The sequence below is a fragment of the Dermacentor silvarum genome, chromosome 1, assembly GCF_013339745.2.
Source record: "Dermacentor silvarum isolate Dsil-2018 chromosome 1, BIME_Dsil_1.4, whole genome shotgun sequence".
NCBI classification, from domain to species: Eukaryota; Metazoa; Arthropoda; class Arachnida; order Ixodida; family Ixodidae; genus Dermacentor; species Dermacentor silvarum.
Window position 1 is genome coordinate 123,553,266 of NC_051154.1, and position 19,190 is coordinate 123,572,455.

General features: G+C 42.4%; 1 protein-coding gene across 1 annotated transcript in view; it reads left to right on the forward strand.

The window, feature by feature from the left end:
- LOC119435973 (anillin-like) overlaps positions 1 to 19,190 on the forward strand; it is an 87,057-nt gene that overhangs the window by 26,076 nt on the left and 41,791 nt on the right. The window contains 5 exon segments of the mRNA XM_049673109.1: positions 2,142 to 2,944; positions 11,103 to 11,301; positions 15,032 to 15,167; positions 16,596 to 16,757; positions 17,272 to 17,444. Of these exon segments, the coding sequence (XP_049529066.1) occupies positions 2,142 to 2,944; positions 11,103 to 11,301; positions 15,032 to 15,167; positions 16,596 to 16,757; positions 17,272 to 17,444 (1,473 nt within the window).

Genomic DNA, 19,190 nt, shown 5'->3' on the forward strand with positions numbered 1-19,190 from the left:
AGCAGTTGTTTCAAGACATAGCTGAAGGCTGACAGAAGCGTTAAATCACGATCAAGAATGCGAACATGACAGCACGCGCATAGACGGTGACGGGAACAGTGCTCGCCCGAGCCCGCCTACGCTTCGCAGCCTTGGCAACAGATGGCATTGTTGATGTGCTGCGCATGGCGTATAGTCTAAAACAAAAATCCGCCTCCATTCCACCCTGTGAAAGTGGATGTACAGCTACGCTGTTGCTGACATTAAACAAGCACCACCACCACAAGCGACGTACGTCATGCGTGCACGCATCTGAGCAGAAGTGCAGCATACATGCTCATTCCTCTAGCGCAAGTGCCTAAGCGCAAGTGCCTTATTGAACTAATTAAATTTTTCAAAGTAAATTGCATCAGAGAATTCGTAAAGTATGACTTACGCACAAGCTGCAGACATGATAGCTTCGAATTGTAATCCAAATATACAAGAAAAATTAATTTCTGTTATGTGGAAACTCAAAGCCCTTTTACAGCTGCCATTTGAGGTCTGTCCGAGTGGCCGCGGCTGCTAGGTGGAGGTACAGTTTTTGGACAGTGTTTGCCATAATGCAGATTACGGTTGCAGCACATGCTGTACGACAGATGGAACGGGCAGAGCACCCAAGAATCAAGGACAGATACATTGTGTGCACACGTACGTCGCGTGCGCACACATGTGTGCGGAAGTGCAGTGAACATCCTCATTCTCCTAGGCTCTCTGCCAAGCAGAAGTGCGTTATTGAGCTATTTGAATTTCTCAAAGTAAATTGCGTCAGAAAATTCGTAAGGTACGACTTACATACAAGTTGCAGACATGATAGCTTCGGATTGTAATTCAAATATACGAGAATAACAGCATAGTCACATGACAATATTGCCTGATGACGTAATCTGATGACGTCATCATGTGATGTCGCGTTTGACGTGATGACATCTTCGTCAAGTGATGTCACCTGATGACGTCATGTGATGCCTCTTGGAGAAGCAGCACACTGTGCTTCTGCTTCCTTGCACTGTTTCTGGAATCGGCCTATATTTTTGTGTGAGCACTGCGCACACGAACACGAAAAATATCGACCAACTAGAGGCTGACAGCTTTGCCGTAAAATACCCGGTTCACGGTCTTAAGATTTTGTCAATAGCACTCCTCTTCTTTGTATATGCCAGTTTCAATGTGTGTTTTGGCTATTTATTTCTGCATTCTTATGCCAGTTGAACTACCTTTAGCATGACATAATATGTAGAAAGATCTGAAACCACCACTTCCTTCACAAAAGAAAATCGCCGGAGTTGCTGTTTAGTAAATGTTTGATAAATTCATTGATGACATTCACCAATTTACCTCACATTACCTCTCAATGCAATCTGGACAGCAACAAAGTGCTTCAAACACTGGACAAATGTTTGGTGCTGATGGCCAATAGATGAAATGACAGATGCCAACCTGAAAATTTTTCTTAACATTTGCACCTACATTTCATGAAATAAACCATTTTCATGTTAAAACTCGGCTGCTTTATAATTTATTCTGGTAGCTTCTTTGCTGTTGCGCTTTCCCAGCCATTACGTTTTTTTAGCAGTCCCATGAAAAACGTGAACAGGGTTCTGCTGCAATATCAGCATAAATTCAAACATGAGCAAAATGAAAATAAGTGTCTTGTTGCGTTTTCAGATTTGCCTGCATTTGTAACCGTGGCCTAATTTAGGTTCTGAAAAAGTATGTTGGGACAACTCCATGCTTAGAAACCGCCCACAGAGTGACTGCACATTGCATTTCCATATAACTATACGTAACTGGTGTTCCACTCAATTTTTCTTGTTCGTGTTTCAATTTATGCTTATGGTACATCTGTTCAGGATGAACTTTGGTAAGATATATGTATGGTAATAAGGAGATATGTTGATGACATATATTGTTGGAAGCTACTGGGCCATTTTACAATGATGTTGGTGTAATTTTATATTGCATTGTTTGCTGTTTTTACTATTGTATTTTTTGTTCATTGTTAAAAGGTCTTTTTCCTCGTGTACGTCCACCGTAACTGTTTCTAGGTATCAAAACAGAATTGGGTTTTGTAAACAGTTCGGTTGTGTTGTATATTCTACATGCAATGTCATTTTTTTCAGGTGATGAAGCAAAACAAGCCTTTTGAAAAGATTGCGTGCAATCAAGCCAAAATCACTGCTGCACCAAGTCTCTGTGAGGCTGCTTTGGAGGAGCCGGAGCGACATTGCAGCGTTGCTGAAGCACGTGCCCGACTAGAGGCCATGACACAGCAGAAGGAACGGGAATTGACACCAGAGTTTCAAAGCTTCAAAACTGTTACACTGCAGTCATCGGCTTCTAATAATGCCGGTCTTGGACAGAGCCCTTTGTGTACTACCAGCAGCATAAGAAGCATCACACATGCACAATGCTCAACTATGGTACCACCTACAGCAAAACGTTTGGAGATCTCGGAGTCTGAAACATCAGAGGAGTGCGAGTACAACCCTCGTGTTGACAGTGTTTCAGAGAATAGCTCTGACTTGTCAACTTCAAGTGAGAGCCCCATAACAGTGCAGCCAGCAGCCTTAAACTCAAACAGTGAAGTTGAAGGTGTGGATGAATCTGGTTTAGGGGAAAGCTGGGAACAAACACTAGAAGAGGCTGAAGGTGCAGTGGGAAAAATGCTCAACACTCCCTGTGATGTGGCTGCATATGACAAGCATTATGCCCAGGTAAAGGCACTAGAGGAAGAAATAGCAAGACAAAAGGCTCTCATGGAAAACACAGTAGAGAACGGAGAATTCAGTAATCATCATTTTGAAGCAGACAAAAAGGGTGCCACTCCTGAAAAAGAGCAGGTTACGAGTGCCCTGAAGAAAGAAGTATCGAAAACTCGTCTGTACCCTGAACTGCCATCTATGGACTGGAATGATGTTCCTACGTAAGTATCTTGTCTATGAACTTTCTTTGCTTTGTTGTCTTGAGCTAAATTACGTAGTTGAAATTGAGACGCTTGTTTCTGCAAGCCATGAGCAGCTGTGTCAGTATGAAAATATAAACTGCCACAGAATAATTGAGGGGAAGTTGACTTAAAGGGGCCCTGTCATGAAGAATACTGCCGTTAACATCTGAACCAATTATTCTTGTACATGTAACTGGGAGTTCACAATTTCCTTTAACAGGCTGCGTGCTTCTGCATTCAACTTTTCAAAAATCCCGTCACTTTAAAATCAAAATGGGAAGAATCTCATTGACAATGGGGCACTGGTGGATACTGTTCTGCATTGGTATAGCACCCAGCATTAAGTATAGTAAGAACAAAAAGGGGAAGGCTGCAAGGACATGACAGCAGTAGCATTTGATTGCTATTAACATTTTGTTGGAAAAGATTTGTAGAGATGCCTTTTAATTCCAGATGCATTTCGTGCCTTTCATAAAAGGTGTTGCACGGCCCCCTTAAGTTTATAATTGAACACATTTTAACAAACCAGTCAATTTTCGCTGCAGGCGAAGCAGATAACTTGTAATGTGTAGCACTTCAGAAGTCATGACATTTGAAATCCCTGAATCGCTAGTAACATAAGAACACCACCTTACCCGTGTTTATGCCATCATTTTTTGCTTGTCTGTTTGTTTTTCCACTGGTCTCCTCTGTTTACGTGAAATACTACTAGTCTCTTGTGTTTATATGAAATAATTGCTTAACTTCAGTGCCACAGCAATAGTGCGAAAGGGTTGGAGGATCTTTTAAAGTGCACCTCAATTTCTAAGCACTTAATGTAAACTGGTATGCATTGGATATGACACTTAAAATATTTTGCTCAGGTGGTTTGACAACGTAAATACTGTATAATTCGTACTCAACCGCTATCCCCTGTATCTAAAACCAGGCAGTCAGACGTGCTTATTAATGGAACCAATTTGACGTAATGAATAATGTTGTAAAGCTTCATCTCTTCAGTACTCTACGGCTTGCTTGAACAGCTTGCACAGGGGGGATGCATTATTGCACCTTTCTGCTTTCATTGCAAGTTTTTAACAGTAACTTTTGCTCAGCTGCTTCTATATCAAGCACAGTGCTGGAAACATTACCACAAAGGGGAAGTTTCACCATGGTCATGGCAATGTTTATGCAAGGCAGTGCCTCTCTTTAATGTTGGGATTTGTTGAACTAAACTTCTTGCAGTGGAACGTGTGCAATGATTGCTCTCAAACTGAGCAGAAAAAATACGCTACGCTTCCTCAGTGAAAATGCCAATACAGATTTGTATTTTTCAAAATATGTAGTTTTGTATTTCAGGTATAAAATATTAGTTGGATAAGAGTTCATATTTGTCTAATACAGTGGTTTATTAGTTTCTTGTCAGTCAATTAAAAATTTATGTTGGGTACATATTGGTCTGTAGGTAATTTATATTACCTGCACACTGGTTTCAAAGTTATTTGTATTTCAACATATACAGTGTGATAGTGCTTGCTGATAAGCTAGTATAAGTAAATTTTATGCTCACTTTCATTGTATTTAAACTATTACAAATAAAGCTTTCTGGCCTTGTAAGCTGTGTATTATTAGACTAAGGCCATCAACATGTGTGTCGGAATTTGTTTTGGAATTGAGACTCAATGCCAGTTGATTTTTATGGGGCTCGTTATGGTCATTTGGTCCTTATTGGAAGCCACTGGGTTATTAATGCCATGAAACTACAAAAGGGTTAATAATACCATAATTCTAATTTGAGTCCTTAAATAATAGATCTTTGTAGCTTGGGTTGATCGTCAAAGAGCAGCATTTAGCTTTTTTGTTAACAATCTGCCATAAAACTTTTTCTATTTGTCTTAAACCACTGGCACCACTTGGTGACCCAAATGTTTCTTCAATACATAGCATGTTAGATAAAACATATTGAACTAGTGGATGCGTCATTGAAGTGAATTGCCACGGTGTGTTCATGCATGAGTAAACTTCTTGAACTAAGGAAAAAAAAAAAGTGTTCGATAACCCAGTGAGCATTGCAATCTTCAAAGGTTTTTCTTTTGTTGTCAAACTAATGGGTCCATCTGTTAAAAAGCTAATTGGTAATCTCAATAGTTGTTTGTGACTGTGCTATTGATTGTCAACAAGCAAATAGGCCATTGGTTCCCCCTATAAGAACTTACTGGACCAATAGGCTATCAGCTGTCAATAACCCTAAAGGCATTTGTTTTTCTATTGCTATTTTTGCTAAGGCTATCAAATCTGCTGAACTCAATGTCACATCTTTGTACAGCATCTTTGGCGAATAGCACTGCCAGTGAAAGAATACTTTCAGACTTTGGCATATAAAGATAACTTAAAGATCAGAACCATGTGGACATGATATCACAGGTGTACCTGCTGTTCATTTATTGCCAAGTAGCTTTTGGAACAATGACACAGCAGTACTGGGGGTTTTTTATTCGAGGAAAAATGAAGTCGCGAGATCTTCTACTTTGTTGTAGCCCAGACAGAACGACCGGACACACAGAAAGGCGCATTAGACAACACAAAGTGGTAACTTCCAGTAATAGGTTTATTTCCATTTCTACAGGTGTACTTATATGATTCAAAACGTCATAAAACGTCATAAACAACACCAGAGAAATCGCAAGCAGACACTTTAGAAGCCACACTTTCTGCTCGTTCTGCCTGCGCTACAACAAAGTAGAAGATGCCATACCAAAAGCCCATATAGCTACCCTCATCGAAGACACGGGCGCATCATAAATTTTCCTGCCACATGTCGACGTTAAATTTTGAGATAGATTTTACCAAGTATGTACATCATTTTTGTAACGGGAGAAATGAACAAGCGCAAAGCCTAAAACACAAAGCTACATTGAAAACACGTTTCAAAGTTCATAATTCATAGAGCTACTTTGCCCTGCCAGTCTGCCAGCATAATAGTTGGTAATGTTCAACAACGTCTGTAGACTTTGCTGTATTTGAGCAATTATGATTACGCACACTGACTCTCGCCTGTTACTACAATACAAACAAGCACACAAAGTGAGAGATGCTCTGAACATGCAGATGTGCCTTAAAGTGAACTTTTATTGACCCTTTTCGCGGCGATCCCGTGGGCGCTGCCATGTTTGATCATGTGGTGACGCGTCCATTGCTTGCCTCAACTGCCTCCGTTGCCTCCTTGTTTACAATGGAAGTGTATGACGCCGGCGCGGCTTAGAAAACCTCTGTTTTCGGAGATATCATAGACGGTGACTAGGTGGACGACACGAAGCTTTGATCACAGCTTCATAGAACATGCAAAAGCGCTTTCGGAGCTGATTAAGCTATGTCCAAACGGCGCAAGCAGCGTATATGGTGCTTGTTCTAAAAGCGGGGCTAAATATTTATTCCAAGCTATCCAAGCTATCCGATTATGAATTCAGTCAGGATTAGTGTGTTTTGCTCTTTGTTCTTTATTCGGGAAATATTTTGAAGCAGTGGCTTGTCAGTTTCTGACTCAGTGAAGTTCCTCGGTGCGGCCACTATCTGATTATTTTCTGCCTAATCGCTCGCGGGTGTGCTCAGTTCCGATAGATTTGTTCGTGCTGCACAGAAGGCTTGAAACGTAGCTGTTTTGTACATTGTAATATCTTGTAGCAAATATATATTACAGCTAGTAACTCGCTTACTCTTGTAGACCGTCACGAAACATTCAGCTTCGACCATTCGTGCGCCGTAGGTGTAATCCATCATTTATTGTGCGTATACAGTGCGCATGTATTCAAGTGTCGCCCATTCACTTATTCTTGATTCATCGGCGATAGAGTGGGCCTAAGTTTTCCTGCCATTTGGGACAGATGTGTGCAGATAACGTGAGCGAAACTTACTATGACCGGAAGCGGCGCTAACCCCTTTGTCATTGTTTAACGAGTGGTACTCACTCTTGCCGACGTTCTGGCGATGAAGCCGTTTCTTCGCAGGTTAGCGATACAAGGCTGGTGGATGAGCAAATTTCTGTATCCTCGAGGAAAGCCGTACATCACGAAGTGCCGGTAACACGTTCGAACAGTTGCAGCAGCGGTCCGCGAACTCGGCCACGCAGATTCATTGTATTACTTAGCATGTCAGTCAATATTTTTTGCAGCCAACTACTGCACACGTCTTCAATCCACATGATTTAATCTAGCATGATTGGAGCACAGTGTGTTAGAGAAAACTCAGTTGCATTTCCGACAGCTGATCGCACAGAAGCAAGGCAGAAGCGGTAATGGTTTCGCATTCGTGCGCGGTCGCTGAGAACAGTCATGGCGCGTAAAGTCTCTTGATGTAGGAAAGTACCGCCACTCTTTGTACTTTGCCGCCGGCGCGCGACCTCCTCGCCTCCTCCTCGCCCCTCGCGAGTCGCCTCCGCGACAGACGGCCTTGGGCGCGTTTTCCTGCACGATGATTGGTCTCCCTGCCGTTGCGCTTGGAAACGAGCGGAGCTTGCGTTTTGCTTGTGTTTTGATTTTTCGTTCGAGCCATTTTGCGCCTCAGCTAGGCTGGCTCGGCGTATAGAGAACGTCGCGCGCTATCATTGCACGCTGTTTCGAGCACTGTCTGCTGGCGCTATGCCGTGCTGCTGCGCATATAACTGCAGCAAGAAGCGTGATGATGGCTATGCAGTTTTTACGATACCGCAAGGAAAGCGTGATGGCTTTCGCAAAGTATTGGTATGCGTGTTGCAGTGTCTACCATCAAGTAATGTGGTGGTGACTGACTATGAAAGACGTAAAGGGGATCCAGCTGCCTCTATTAAGTCGAATGCTTTACCTAAGCCTTCGAAGAATGCTTAGCAGTCAAGCGTCAGACTCGCTACGCCAGTTATACCAGCTAAGCCAGCTTTTTGTGTGGCATATGAAGCCAAGCTCACCATTGTTCACTGCATATATGCAGCAATTTTGTAAATGTCACTTGCGCTTTTCATCATTTACTCTCGGACAGAACTCAAAACTTTTTACTCATTTACCTTCAATCCGGTAAGTGGCAGCGGCCAATATTAATGATGTTGCGGTTAATGGCATTTCGAAGAAGCTCGTAGCAGCCAACTGCGATGTCACGCTAGGGGATTAAGCAGGACGTCATGACAAACGATCGATACCCTTGGTTGGAAGACACGCTTTGAGGGATGTTTGCCACTTAGTTCTTGGGCTGTATCCAACTATAGAGCTCTTAAAATTAAGGACTCGATTGAGCATGCGCGCACAGTATTAAACGAATCTCCTGAGCATTCGCGCATGGCATATTATTTGCAAATAGTGGCTCGGCTCAAAAGAAAACGTGGTATCTCTTACACCTGGAGTGTCGTTTTGATCGCAACAGAGCCGCTTTTTGGAAAGGACAGGCTCTTAGCGCAAGAACGAATTGCCCGTCAACTTTCGGCCGCACTGATACTGCTTTATCATGTATTAAACGGTGTAGGTTTGTGCCATGGCGTAATGTTACTGTGTTGTTTTATTGGGCATGTCTTTTTCTCAGCTGCCATCCGTATTGCATGGCATATTTGTGCACTAGTATTGTTTCCCATTCTGAATATTATATGATACTCTTCTACGTTATCTGTATCTTGTAAAATAACGTTTTTTGCGCATGCACGAAAATAAAGCATCTTAGTGACCATTCTTTTTGTTTTTTGTGTGATAAATGTTTTTCGGATGTCTAATCAAAATCACAATGTTAACTATCCTACTACATAATTTAACGGTATGTTGGTGTGAACTATCAAAATACCTTTTCCAGAGGCGTATATTTTGCCTAAAAATATAGAATGCCTTCTCCCATAGGTATACCGACTATTTTTTAAGCTTCATTGACACCGACGCCTAAAGAATAATCTGTAAATGCCTTTCCTCAGCTTCTGTTATTGTGGGTGATGAGTGGCTGCCGGCACCGCTTCATCGCACTGAAATTGTGCAACCGTCCTATTCAATGCAGAAACCACAGCGCAAAAGCTACTTTGACATTGAGACGAACACATCGACGGACGATGCACTCGCCAGTAATTCATTATAAGAAGGCACACTGAATATAATACCTGCGGTGCACATGCGTGCACATACAAGAAAAAACTGCCAAACATAGAGCGATCTGCCACAAGCAATACTAGATCAGATGCAAAAAGTAAAGCAGCGTATCATGTGGCAGAAAAAATAACTGGAGTATAGAACTCGCCTCAAAGCTCCTTTTACATCAGTGTGTGTCATTCATACGGCTTTAAGATGAAACCAACCTCATCATAAACGTTGCCTTCAGCATTCTCCATGCTGTTATCACCATTTTAAAAATATTCTACGCCACTGGGGCGCGCAACTGGCCCAAAATAACGCGCCTCCATCGAATTCTGCGGCCCGTCCGCGGGAGCCCAGGCGCAATAGCGTGCCGTGCGCAGCGCGCGCAGCCGGCGGGCGAGGAGAATTGAGGAGGAAAGCGCGCGCGCGGAGGAGAGTGTCGCTACTTTCAAGATCAAGGGGCTTTAATGGCGCGCCGCCGTGAGCGCCATCTCGTTTCTCTAAAACAAACTGCTCCGCAAAAAGGGTCAATACCACTGACTTGATTTTGATAAATATTGGAGGATGTCTTCAGGACAATATTGTAAGGCCAGGTGTCAAATTTTATTATAGAATTCTTGAGAGTTACTAATTTTCAAATGTTGAAGTGATTATGGTTGGCTGCAAAAACTGTCATTCTAAAATGACACGATATTTTGAAATTCTTGTGCATAATATATTACTAGAAAGGCCCCCAAACTATGCCAATGTGCAGCTGTTTTGTTCAATTTCCGCAGTTTTTATTGAAAAAAAAAAAACAATGCATATTTGACTTCAACAGAAATTTAACTTCTACCTTGCTGCCAAAATTTCAATTTTCATAGAAAAAATTGTGGAATCCGAAAATTTGAGCCCACAGTTGCATTCTGCATAAAATTCTACCCCAATAAGCACCCTACAGATAAGTCTTCCTTTTCTTATACTACAAGAACGATAGTTTTTGCAGTCACAAACTTTTGTGAAAAAGCACAAGCCGAGATAAACGGTTGCAAATGTTCTGAAGTGGTGTCATCTTATTCACATTGCATCTATCGTTACTAAAATCCTCCTGCAGCATATGTTGGGCCTTCTTCTTCAGTTCAGTATTGTTCTATGGCAATAGCTGCAAGCTTTCTTTTTTTTTTCGATCCACTTTTCAGCTGTCAGGTGCCCTGGATTTTGCCCCCCGTGACAAGCACTGCCTGGAAAAAATTGCAGAGTTATCACATTAGCAGCGGATAGGAAAGCCAAACAGGTCTCCGAAAGTGGAGCTTCGGTTTGAGCGAAATGAGTGTTAAGAGAAATGGCACGAAATGGACCCTGGGCAAAGTGCCGTGAAAAAGTTGCAGCAGCTATAAAAAGAGAATAGGGCTATCACTGCCTTTTTACATCGTGTGTGATTCTTATCACTGCAATCACTTATTATTCGTCCTCACCCCCTGCAGCAGCGTACCAGTGAACTGCGGCGAATCCGCGAGCATGGTGAAGCTGCAGGAAATCGGGACACTTGACGAGGATAAAATTTTTTGGCACATTCTTGGGTAGTAAAGGAACCTGAAACTGCTATATTCTGGAAACACATTATTTTTTTTACTGAAAATCAATTATTTGTCACGTGTCCCCTCTTAATATTTTGCAAAATTTGATGAGGTTGGAAGTATGATCCCTGGCTGCTGTAATTGCTTTCCAAGGAGGGTAATATGCTAAATTGCTTATCTGCTTCTATTTAGGTGTACATGAAAGAGCCCCAGTTGGGTAAAATTGATCTTAAGCCTTCCACTGTGGTGCCTCTCATCGCCTCCTTTGTTGCTTTGGGATCAGCACCATTAGTCAATCACTTTTGCAGAATTTCTACCCTAAGGTTTCACATGTCTCCATATTTATGTAAGTACATATTATTGCATTGCCATACATGCCAATAAAAAGAATTCTTTTTTCCTAATTTTCACAAGTACATAGTTATCAGTACTGCTACTGTTTATTTATTTGGTTGCTGAGTGAAGAGGGCAGTGCAAAGTTGAGTACTTTGTGCAAGCAAGCTGTATTAGATAGCATTGTCTTTGTTGCAGGTTGACCCCTCCACCTAAGCCAAGTAGAGCTCCCCCGCCCCCAGAGGATGATCAGCCACTAGTGCACACACAGAGTGTTTACAGACGCAAAGTGTGCACTCCAATACGACAAGCAGGGCAGCCTGCACAACCATGTCAGATGCAGTTTCCATCTACAGCACAATCAACCAACCAGTTGGACATACAAGCTCAGATAAAAGTGAGTGTGGTAGTTCTCTTACTTGCAAGCCTTGATAGCAGAGCTGATGTGTATTATTTGTTGTCACTATCAAATCATCACGCATTCTGATATTGCACAACTCTGGAGCATGTTCGATATATCATGTTATTTCAGAGATTTTTACAAAGTTTGGCATACTCAGACAGTCATACTCACGCTCATTTCGCATTCGTGAGTGTGAGTGAGTGACAAAGGGCACAAGTGGATGCGAGTGAGCGCCAGCATGTGTGTTGGGACACCAATATGAGTGTGAGTGAGTGCAGGTGAGGGCAAGTTGATGTAAATATGAACGCAAGTGAATGCCAGTAAAGGTCAGTAGGTGTACTTATGTGAGTGATTATTGGTGACCGCCACATTTGTGAGTGTTTACACCAGTGAATGTGAGTGGAAATTGAGTATGAGCATGAATTAGTGCAGGTGGGTGTGAGATATGTATGAATGTGAGTAAATGCCAATGAGAGTGAGTTCGTGGGAACGTGAGTGAGTATCGGTGAATGCAAGTGTTTATGAGTATGAACATGAGTGAGTCCCGAGAAGTATGAGCTAATGTATATCCTGAATAATATATTGATGACTGAGTGTGAGTGAGTGTTCACCTATGTTGCCGACCTGGGGATTTTTAACATGCCTGTTGCAGGTAGCACAAGTCAGCCTCTTGACAGATGGTTTACTGGAAGAGGCAGACATTATTTACATGACAAATGTGATGTTCATTTAGGTAATGAAAATTCAATAATTACAATTTAATTACTTTTTTGTCATATATAATGCAATTGCAGAATTGAAACCAAGTAATAATAGAATCATCCACTTATAACTATTTAAGAAAGAATGTTCCAAAAGCCAGGGGAATTAATATTTGTCAAAGCCTTTGCAATGGCTTTACTCAACATTTTCAAAACATTAACTTTTTTTGTTTTGAAAACGTTGTTGACCCACCGTGGTGGCTATGGTGTTGGGCACCTGAGCACGAGGTCGCGGGAACGAATCCCGACCACGGCGGCCACATTTCGATGGGGGCGAAGTGCGAAAACACTCGTGTACTTCGATATTGGTGCACGTTAAAGAACCCCAGGTGGTCCAAATTATTCCGGAGTCCCCCACTATGGTGTGCCTCATAATTGGATCGTAGTTTTGGCACAGAAAACCGCATAATTTTTTTTTTTTAAACGTTGAGCGAAGCCAGTGCAAAGACGTTGACAAACACTAATTCTGAGACCAGCACTAGTTTTGAGATATTCATGCTTTAAATTGCATTTACAATTCTGTATTTTTCTTCATTGTGCAGTTGTACTTTTATTTTATTGTACCCCACTTTTCTCTGCTATATTCTGCACAGTGTGAACTTGCCTTGGGGTGTTACGGTCCAGTCGGAACTATTGCCTTTAGCATCTAAAAATGATCAATAAAATAAAGTATGTTATTGTGTTATCACTACAATACTGTCCAGCTTCATTTCTGCAATTGAAATTTATGCCCTAAAGTGAATAGTTATAAAATTTAATAGTTAAATAAGCTAACTGAACATTGTGATCAGTCAAGCAAGTATGTTTCCCTCTTCTGGTAAAACTGTGCTGTCACAGGTGGTTATTTAAAAATTTGCTTTAATAAAAAATAGAGATGGGTGGTACCTTGGGTTCAGCATTATGTGGATTTTAGTGCAACACAGTTCAAAGCTGAAAACTGGCTTTGCAGCATCCATGTTTGTTTGTATGTCCTTCCTTTCCATTATGCCGTTGTCATACCATTGTTGCCATGGCGAAGTCGTTGTCAGGCCACCTTCTTTTCAGCTTCACCTTTGCCATGGGGTGAAAAACAACTCTGCCCACTAGCAGCACTGAAATTTGAGCTCTTGTTCCTAAGCCATGTGCTGTTGAAAGCTGGATGCAGTAACCATTGTGCTGTCATGCAGCTTTGTTGGCACTTGGTGATTTGTGCAGGGTTTTGTGTATGACGCAGACTCTGAGACTGATGGTGTCTGTATACGGGGTGATCATTTTTAAAGTTTTACAGAATTTTTCGAAATCACCTTTGGCAGATGGCATAATTCTATTCCTTGAGCTGGAATATTCAAAGAGACAGACATTACTGGCACGTGAAATCAAAACACACATTCCCCTAATTAAAAAAAATTCACAAATTAACTTCTTAATTACTTTACGTGTACATATATTGCAATCTACAAATTGTAGCTGGTAAGTTTGCAAAACCTATTCACTTATAATGAACCTCCCGGATGACACCAGTTTCGAGATATTTCCCAAAGTGTGGGATGCACTACATCGGTGTTCAAGTTACTTTTGTGCTTCACTGCATAAAAGAGCGTTTTGTTAAAAAAGGAAGTGGAACAACAATGCAATTTTGCTGCGAGATATATGGAAGATATCTTGAAACCTGTTCAACCTTTAAAATTTGTTCCTAGGGGATATGCCTTGCAAGCTAACTGGCTGTAATTCGTAAATTGCAATACATGCTGTAAAGTAATTGTGAATTGTAAATTAGTTGAATGTGTTTCGATTTCTCGTGCAAGTAATGACCGCCTCTAAATATTCCAGCTCAAGGAATGGAACTATGCTATATGCAACTAATTATTTTTAAAAATGTTGTATAACCTAAAAAGGATTTTAGAGGGCACAGGGAGCACTACTGTAGTCGATCAAGACAACGTTGTGTGCATCGCAAGAAAGTTGTTCTTGAGGAGATGTTGGTGTCCACTGTGAGAGTCTGCTGCTATCACTGTAAATGAGTTCAAAGCTGGAGGAATCACTGAAGTGTGATTTTTTTTCCCCTTCAGAAAAATTCAGTGCACATCTTTTACAGGGTTTTTACACCTTGAAATCCTTGAATTTGGAAAAATAGATTCAAGGGCCCTTAAACTCCTTTAAAATAAATGTGCTTCTTTAATTCCTTGAAAACGGGTTGGGGGTGCCCTATGAACATTCACATTAACAAACTCCGCATTGTGCCTATGCCATGAACACTGTCTATCGGGAAATGATCCTCGATAGTTTTCTTTCGGGAGTGTCTGTAAGCGATGCAATGTGTCGTGTCCACAGCGACGAACGACAAGTGTGTTTAAATTACCATAGCAAGGTGGAGCTAGACAAAGCCAGATCGAGCAACCAAGCTGTCCAACTATTTTTGTCAACCTTGAAAAGAGACCTACCGTGGTTGCTCAGTGGATATGTGGTTATGGTGTTGGGCTGCTGAGCACAAGGTCGTGAGATCGAATCCAGGCCATGGTGGCTGCATTTCGATGGGGGCGAAGTGCCGAAAACACCCGTGTACTTAAAGTTAGGTGCACGTTAAAGAACCCCAGGTGGTCAAAATTAATCCGGAGTCCCCCACTACAGCGTGCCTCATAATCAGAACTGGTTTTGGCACGTAAAACCCCAGAATTCATTCATTCAGTCCCCTCCTTGAAATGTAGCCTTTGTTATCCTTGAAATTCTTGAATTGTCCTTGTATTTTGAGTTGAATGTTCTGTATGAACCCTGCTTTTAGTAATTATTTAACATCAAAATGCTCCAAGTTGTTAAAATTTATTCTCTTTCTTAAGATGAATATGTTCGCAGCGTCTGAGTGCCCTGTTTTGCATTGCACACCCGAGTACCTCATGAATGTAGCTACGCTTCACTGTAACACTCGAGTCTAGGCAACATCGGTGGTCTAGCCCATGTGCCATTACTGGTCTGCTCTTATCTTGCAGGCTCTGTGCAGGGAAGCAGAAGCTCAGTCAGTGGTGATGGCTCAAGCAAGCCGGGCCTTGGATGTGTGTCGCTCCACAATGGAGTTTCTTGGCTCTGCTGAACAAGTGGAAGGAGAACGCCTGCTTTTGCTTGCAAGTAAGTCTATTAGGTTAATAGACCACCTTCGAGAAAAATTTTCACAGTAACGGTCCGAAAGTTACAACTGCACTTTTGGTGTGTAAAGCTTAGTTAATTTGAATGTTTAAAATCAGAAAATTGCAGAAAATTAAAATTCTTTTTTTTATAAAAATAAAAATGTGCCGAAATATGCATGTTGCGCCAACAGTTATAAGTGAAATATGGTCGATGCGATTCAAATGCGACTTGGCAGGTATGTAGTGAGGACAACAGTCTGTGCATCTAAGCAACATCATCACCGTATCTCAAAGCTGAGGCGCGTTATCATAAAAAAAACTAATAAAGATGATATCCGGCAGGTTTTTTTTTTTGCGCAATTGGCCATAGTATAAAAAGATACTGCTCGTTTTCATTAATTCTGCTTGAATGCACAGCTCTATGATATAACAAAACAGCACACAAAATTTTACGCAAAAATATTTATTACACGGAGAGTTATCACTGTTCGCGCAACTGCACTAAGCAAAAAAACATGTTTTGAGAAAAAAGGGTTTAAAGATTTTAAATGAATGTTTCTGTAATAAAAAACATCAGAAATGCCTAAAATCCACCAGACTCATAGCTTGGGCCCTCCTTGGAAGCGGCACGGTCTCCTTTTGAGCGAGCTGATGCACGGATTTTTTTTCTTGCCTGCTTTGCGTCTCCACCTGAGTTACGGTCCGAAAGTTACAACTGCATTTTTGGTGTGTAAAGCTTAGTTATTTTGAATGTTTAAAATCAGACTGCTGTGTGCGGCCTTCCTCACACAGCAGCAGACACTGGTCAGGCATGCCATCGTTGTGTAGTGGCCGTGTTTTTCATATTTCATAGAGTACACAGACTTTCTTCTTGAGTGGATAGTGCTAAATCCACGATGTTCAAAAAGCGCACGAAAAAGCACACGCGACACAGACGCAAACGCCACGCGAACGCGCGCAAAGTAAACAGAGTGTGCTGTATCGCCCCGTAGCCCTCTAGTGGAATTTTTTAATGAACTCAGAAAATTACTTGCACTTGAAAATTAACTAAAGCATACTAAAATGACGTAATACGCATTCTGAGAGACATTTATGATGAGGTAACAGACTCCGTGGTGTCAGATACCTTCAGTTTCGGTTTCGGACGCATCTAGGAGGGGTTGGAAAAATCGCCAGAACTTTTGAACCGCTTGAGCTATCAAAATAATTTTTTTTGCTAAATATTCTTCAATGGACAGAGAATCTAAAAATATTAATTTTAAAAAATCCATTTTTTTTTCTTCAAAAAATCGGTTTTCGAAAGTGATGACCTACCTTAAAATGTCTACTTGTGTGAACACGCAAGTCTTGGCCCTTTGTGCATGTTGAATGTTGAGGTCATTGTCGCCCTCTGAAATTAACTTTTGATGGGGGATTTTGGAACTATTAGCAGAGCGCAGGCAGGCTTGCCTGGCAGAAGTCGAACGACTCAAGACACGTGGTGGCTGTGGAGATGATGAAGTGGTCCCAGAGAGGGCCTGTCTGACCCTGAGCCAACTGCAGCTGCCCCTCAAGCGAGAGTTTCTGGCCGCACAACTTGAAGGAATACTTGGTAGGCACATTTTCATTTGCTCTTAATGCAACTTATCTCAGTGTGGTATATTTGGCTTGTGCTAAAAATAACCTGGTAGCCTTGATTCCATGAAAATAAGCACAGCAATGTCTCACCTTAAAGGTGACAGGGATTTCAAGCAAGTAACAAACCTTGTTTTGATTAAGAATATACACTGTATTGATTGATTTATTTATTTATTGATTTCCACTTACACACAACACACACTTATAGAGGAGTGGTAAATGGAGGTGGATGAGGGAAAAAAGCCGCACAGACGTTGCTTGAGGTAACCTCACCTCAAGCCATTCCTTCAGTTCCATTCCTTCAGTGCGTGAATGTGCAGTATTTGACTTGAATGTTCACGACAAGACCTAATAACTGGGCCTGTTGTTCTATTTTAAAGCCGTTTTGTAAAGTCCCTTCAAAGTTAATTTTTGTAAACATGTATTTTTATTATTCACATCCTCAATGTTACATGTTGTGACTTGTATTTGTGTGTGGATATTTCCAGGGGAAGATGTGCATTACTTTCTGTGCCTAGTAAAGCATGGAGCCCAGGTGCTGGCCAGCCAGATGCTCTCAACCACAGACAATGCTGGCACCAATGCTCTTTGCTTCAGTAACCACATGACTCTGCGGGATCTCAGGGCAGACTTTGCAGTCCAAGTACATATCTATGCCTTGGTAGGTGAACATTGTTTGTTTTCACTTGGATAATAGATGATATGCAAAACCTCCAAGTGTGCTTCTCCACACACCTTCTTTGGTGCAACCAAGATGGTAGGTGGACGTTGGGCTAGAATCGTAATTGAAATATCAACGTGCAGGTCAGTGACATCATTCCTGCCACTGTTCGTTCCCCGCACCGTCCAAGGTTTCAGAAAGGTATCTTAGCTTTAACAGCGTTACTAGCAGAAATGCAGCCATCATGGTTAGGGAAAGTTTGCTTTGTGAGAAAGCCTGCTTAGGGACTTCTGCACATTGTCTATTAAAAATGTTTGCGGCGATATCAGTTGCGTTACAATAGATGACGTATTAACCTGAGACATATAAATGTACCCCCAAAAATATTTATTTTTCACCTCAATGTGCAAAATACACAGAATTTGCTAAGCAAATTAACAAAACGAAAAAAAAAAGTTATGTGGAAACTTTTTCAACAAAAGGGGGAAAACCAAGCAGAACACTGGAAGTGGGCTTCACCCCAAGCCATCTATGACTTTGTTTAAAACTTGTACAGACAGCTCCCATTATACTTATTATTACAGTAGAACCCCACTGTTACGTTTTTCACGGGAATGTAAAAAAAACGCAAGAGCCGGGAAACGCAAGAGCCGCGCGACCATATCTGAACTCTGCCAACAACCGCGCTCGTCGCTCGCCCGCACCGTCTCTGATCTCCACACGGCTCTGACCTTTATGCGCTGTGCATTCGCCGCTCAGTTTCCGTTGAAGCGATAGACCGCACGTACCTTCGCCCGCTGCGGCGTATGCTCTTGCTGCCAGCGTTTTGACAGTCGTCTGCAGTCATTCAATGTGATCTATTCGTGTTTGTTTGTGCGCGCTCACACCACGCTTGTTCATTCAGTTAGTAATAGTCGGGCTACATTTTCCAACGCATGCTACACATGCAATGCTGCCCGGATCGGCAGTGCAGCGCTACAGGTGTGTCCCTTCGCACGCGCTGCCCACGGGAAGCGCTTCTCATCAACACCACCGTTTCACACGCGCCTTCTCGTAGTCATCGAGTCTCTCTTCATGTCGGTCTACTTACGCCGCAGCACACCTGCTTACCTAATCAGCTCATGTTTACTACAATTCATATTGCTACCAAAGCCGCTCACCTTGGGCGCGATCTTGTACGCGTTCCAAAATGGAACGGAGGCGTTCCGTTCCATCGAGCCGCACACGATTGGTCAATTTCAACCGCGACGTTCAAATTGACCAATCGTGTGCGGCTCGATGGAACGGAACGCCTCCGTCAACGGAACTCCTTCGTTCCATTTTGGAACGCGTACAAGATCGCGCCCCTTACTTCGTATGACATTGCTGTGTTGCTATCGCATTCATTGCTTTGCCCTTAGGGCGAAACTGTGACATTTTCTTCCGCGCGCGAGATTTAGGGTATGGCCACGCTAGCGGCAAAAACACGCGGCAAAAACGCGCGGCAGGAATCGGGGGTTTTGCGGTGGGCTGCGCTAAATGGGTTCGAGACCCATTTCTGCGGCACAAGCCGCGTGTCGCAAGATGAAGAACCAATCAAGAGCGACGAGGGTGACGTCACGGAGCCATCGCAACCGGACCGCCGCCGGTCCGCGCCGGGTTTTCAATCGACGATCGTTGTCTCTCGCATGAAACAACGAGCGCTCGCGGTGTTGCTCGCTCGTTCGGAGAGCGCGGGAGATCTTCGGCGCGATCTTGTACGCGTTC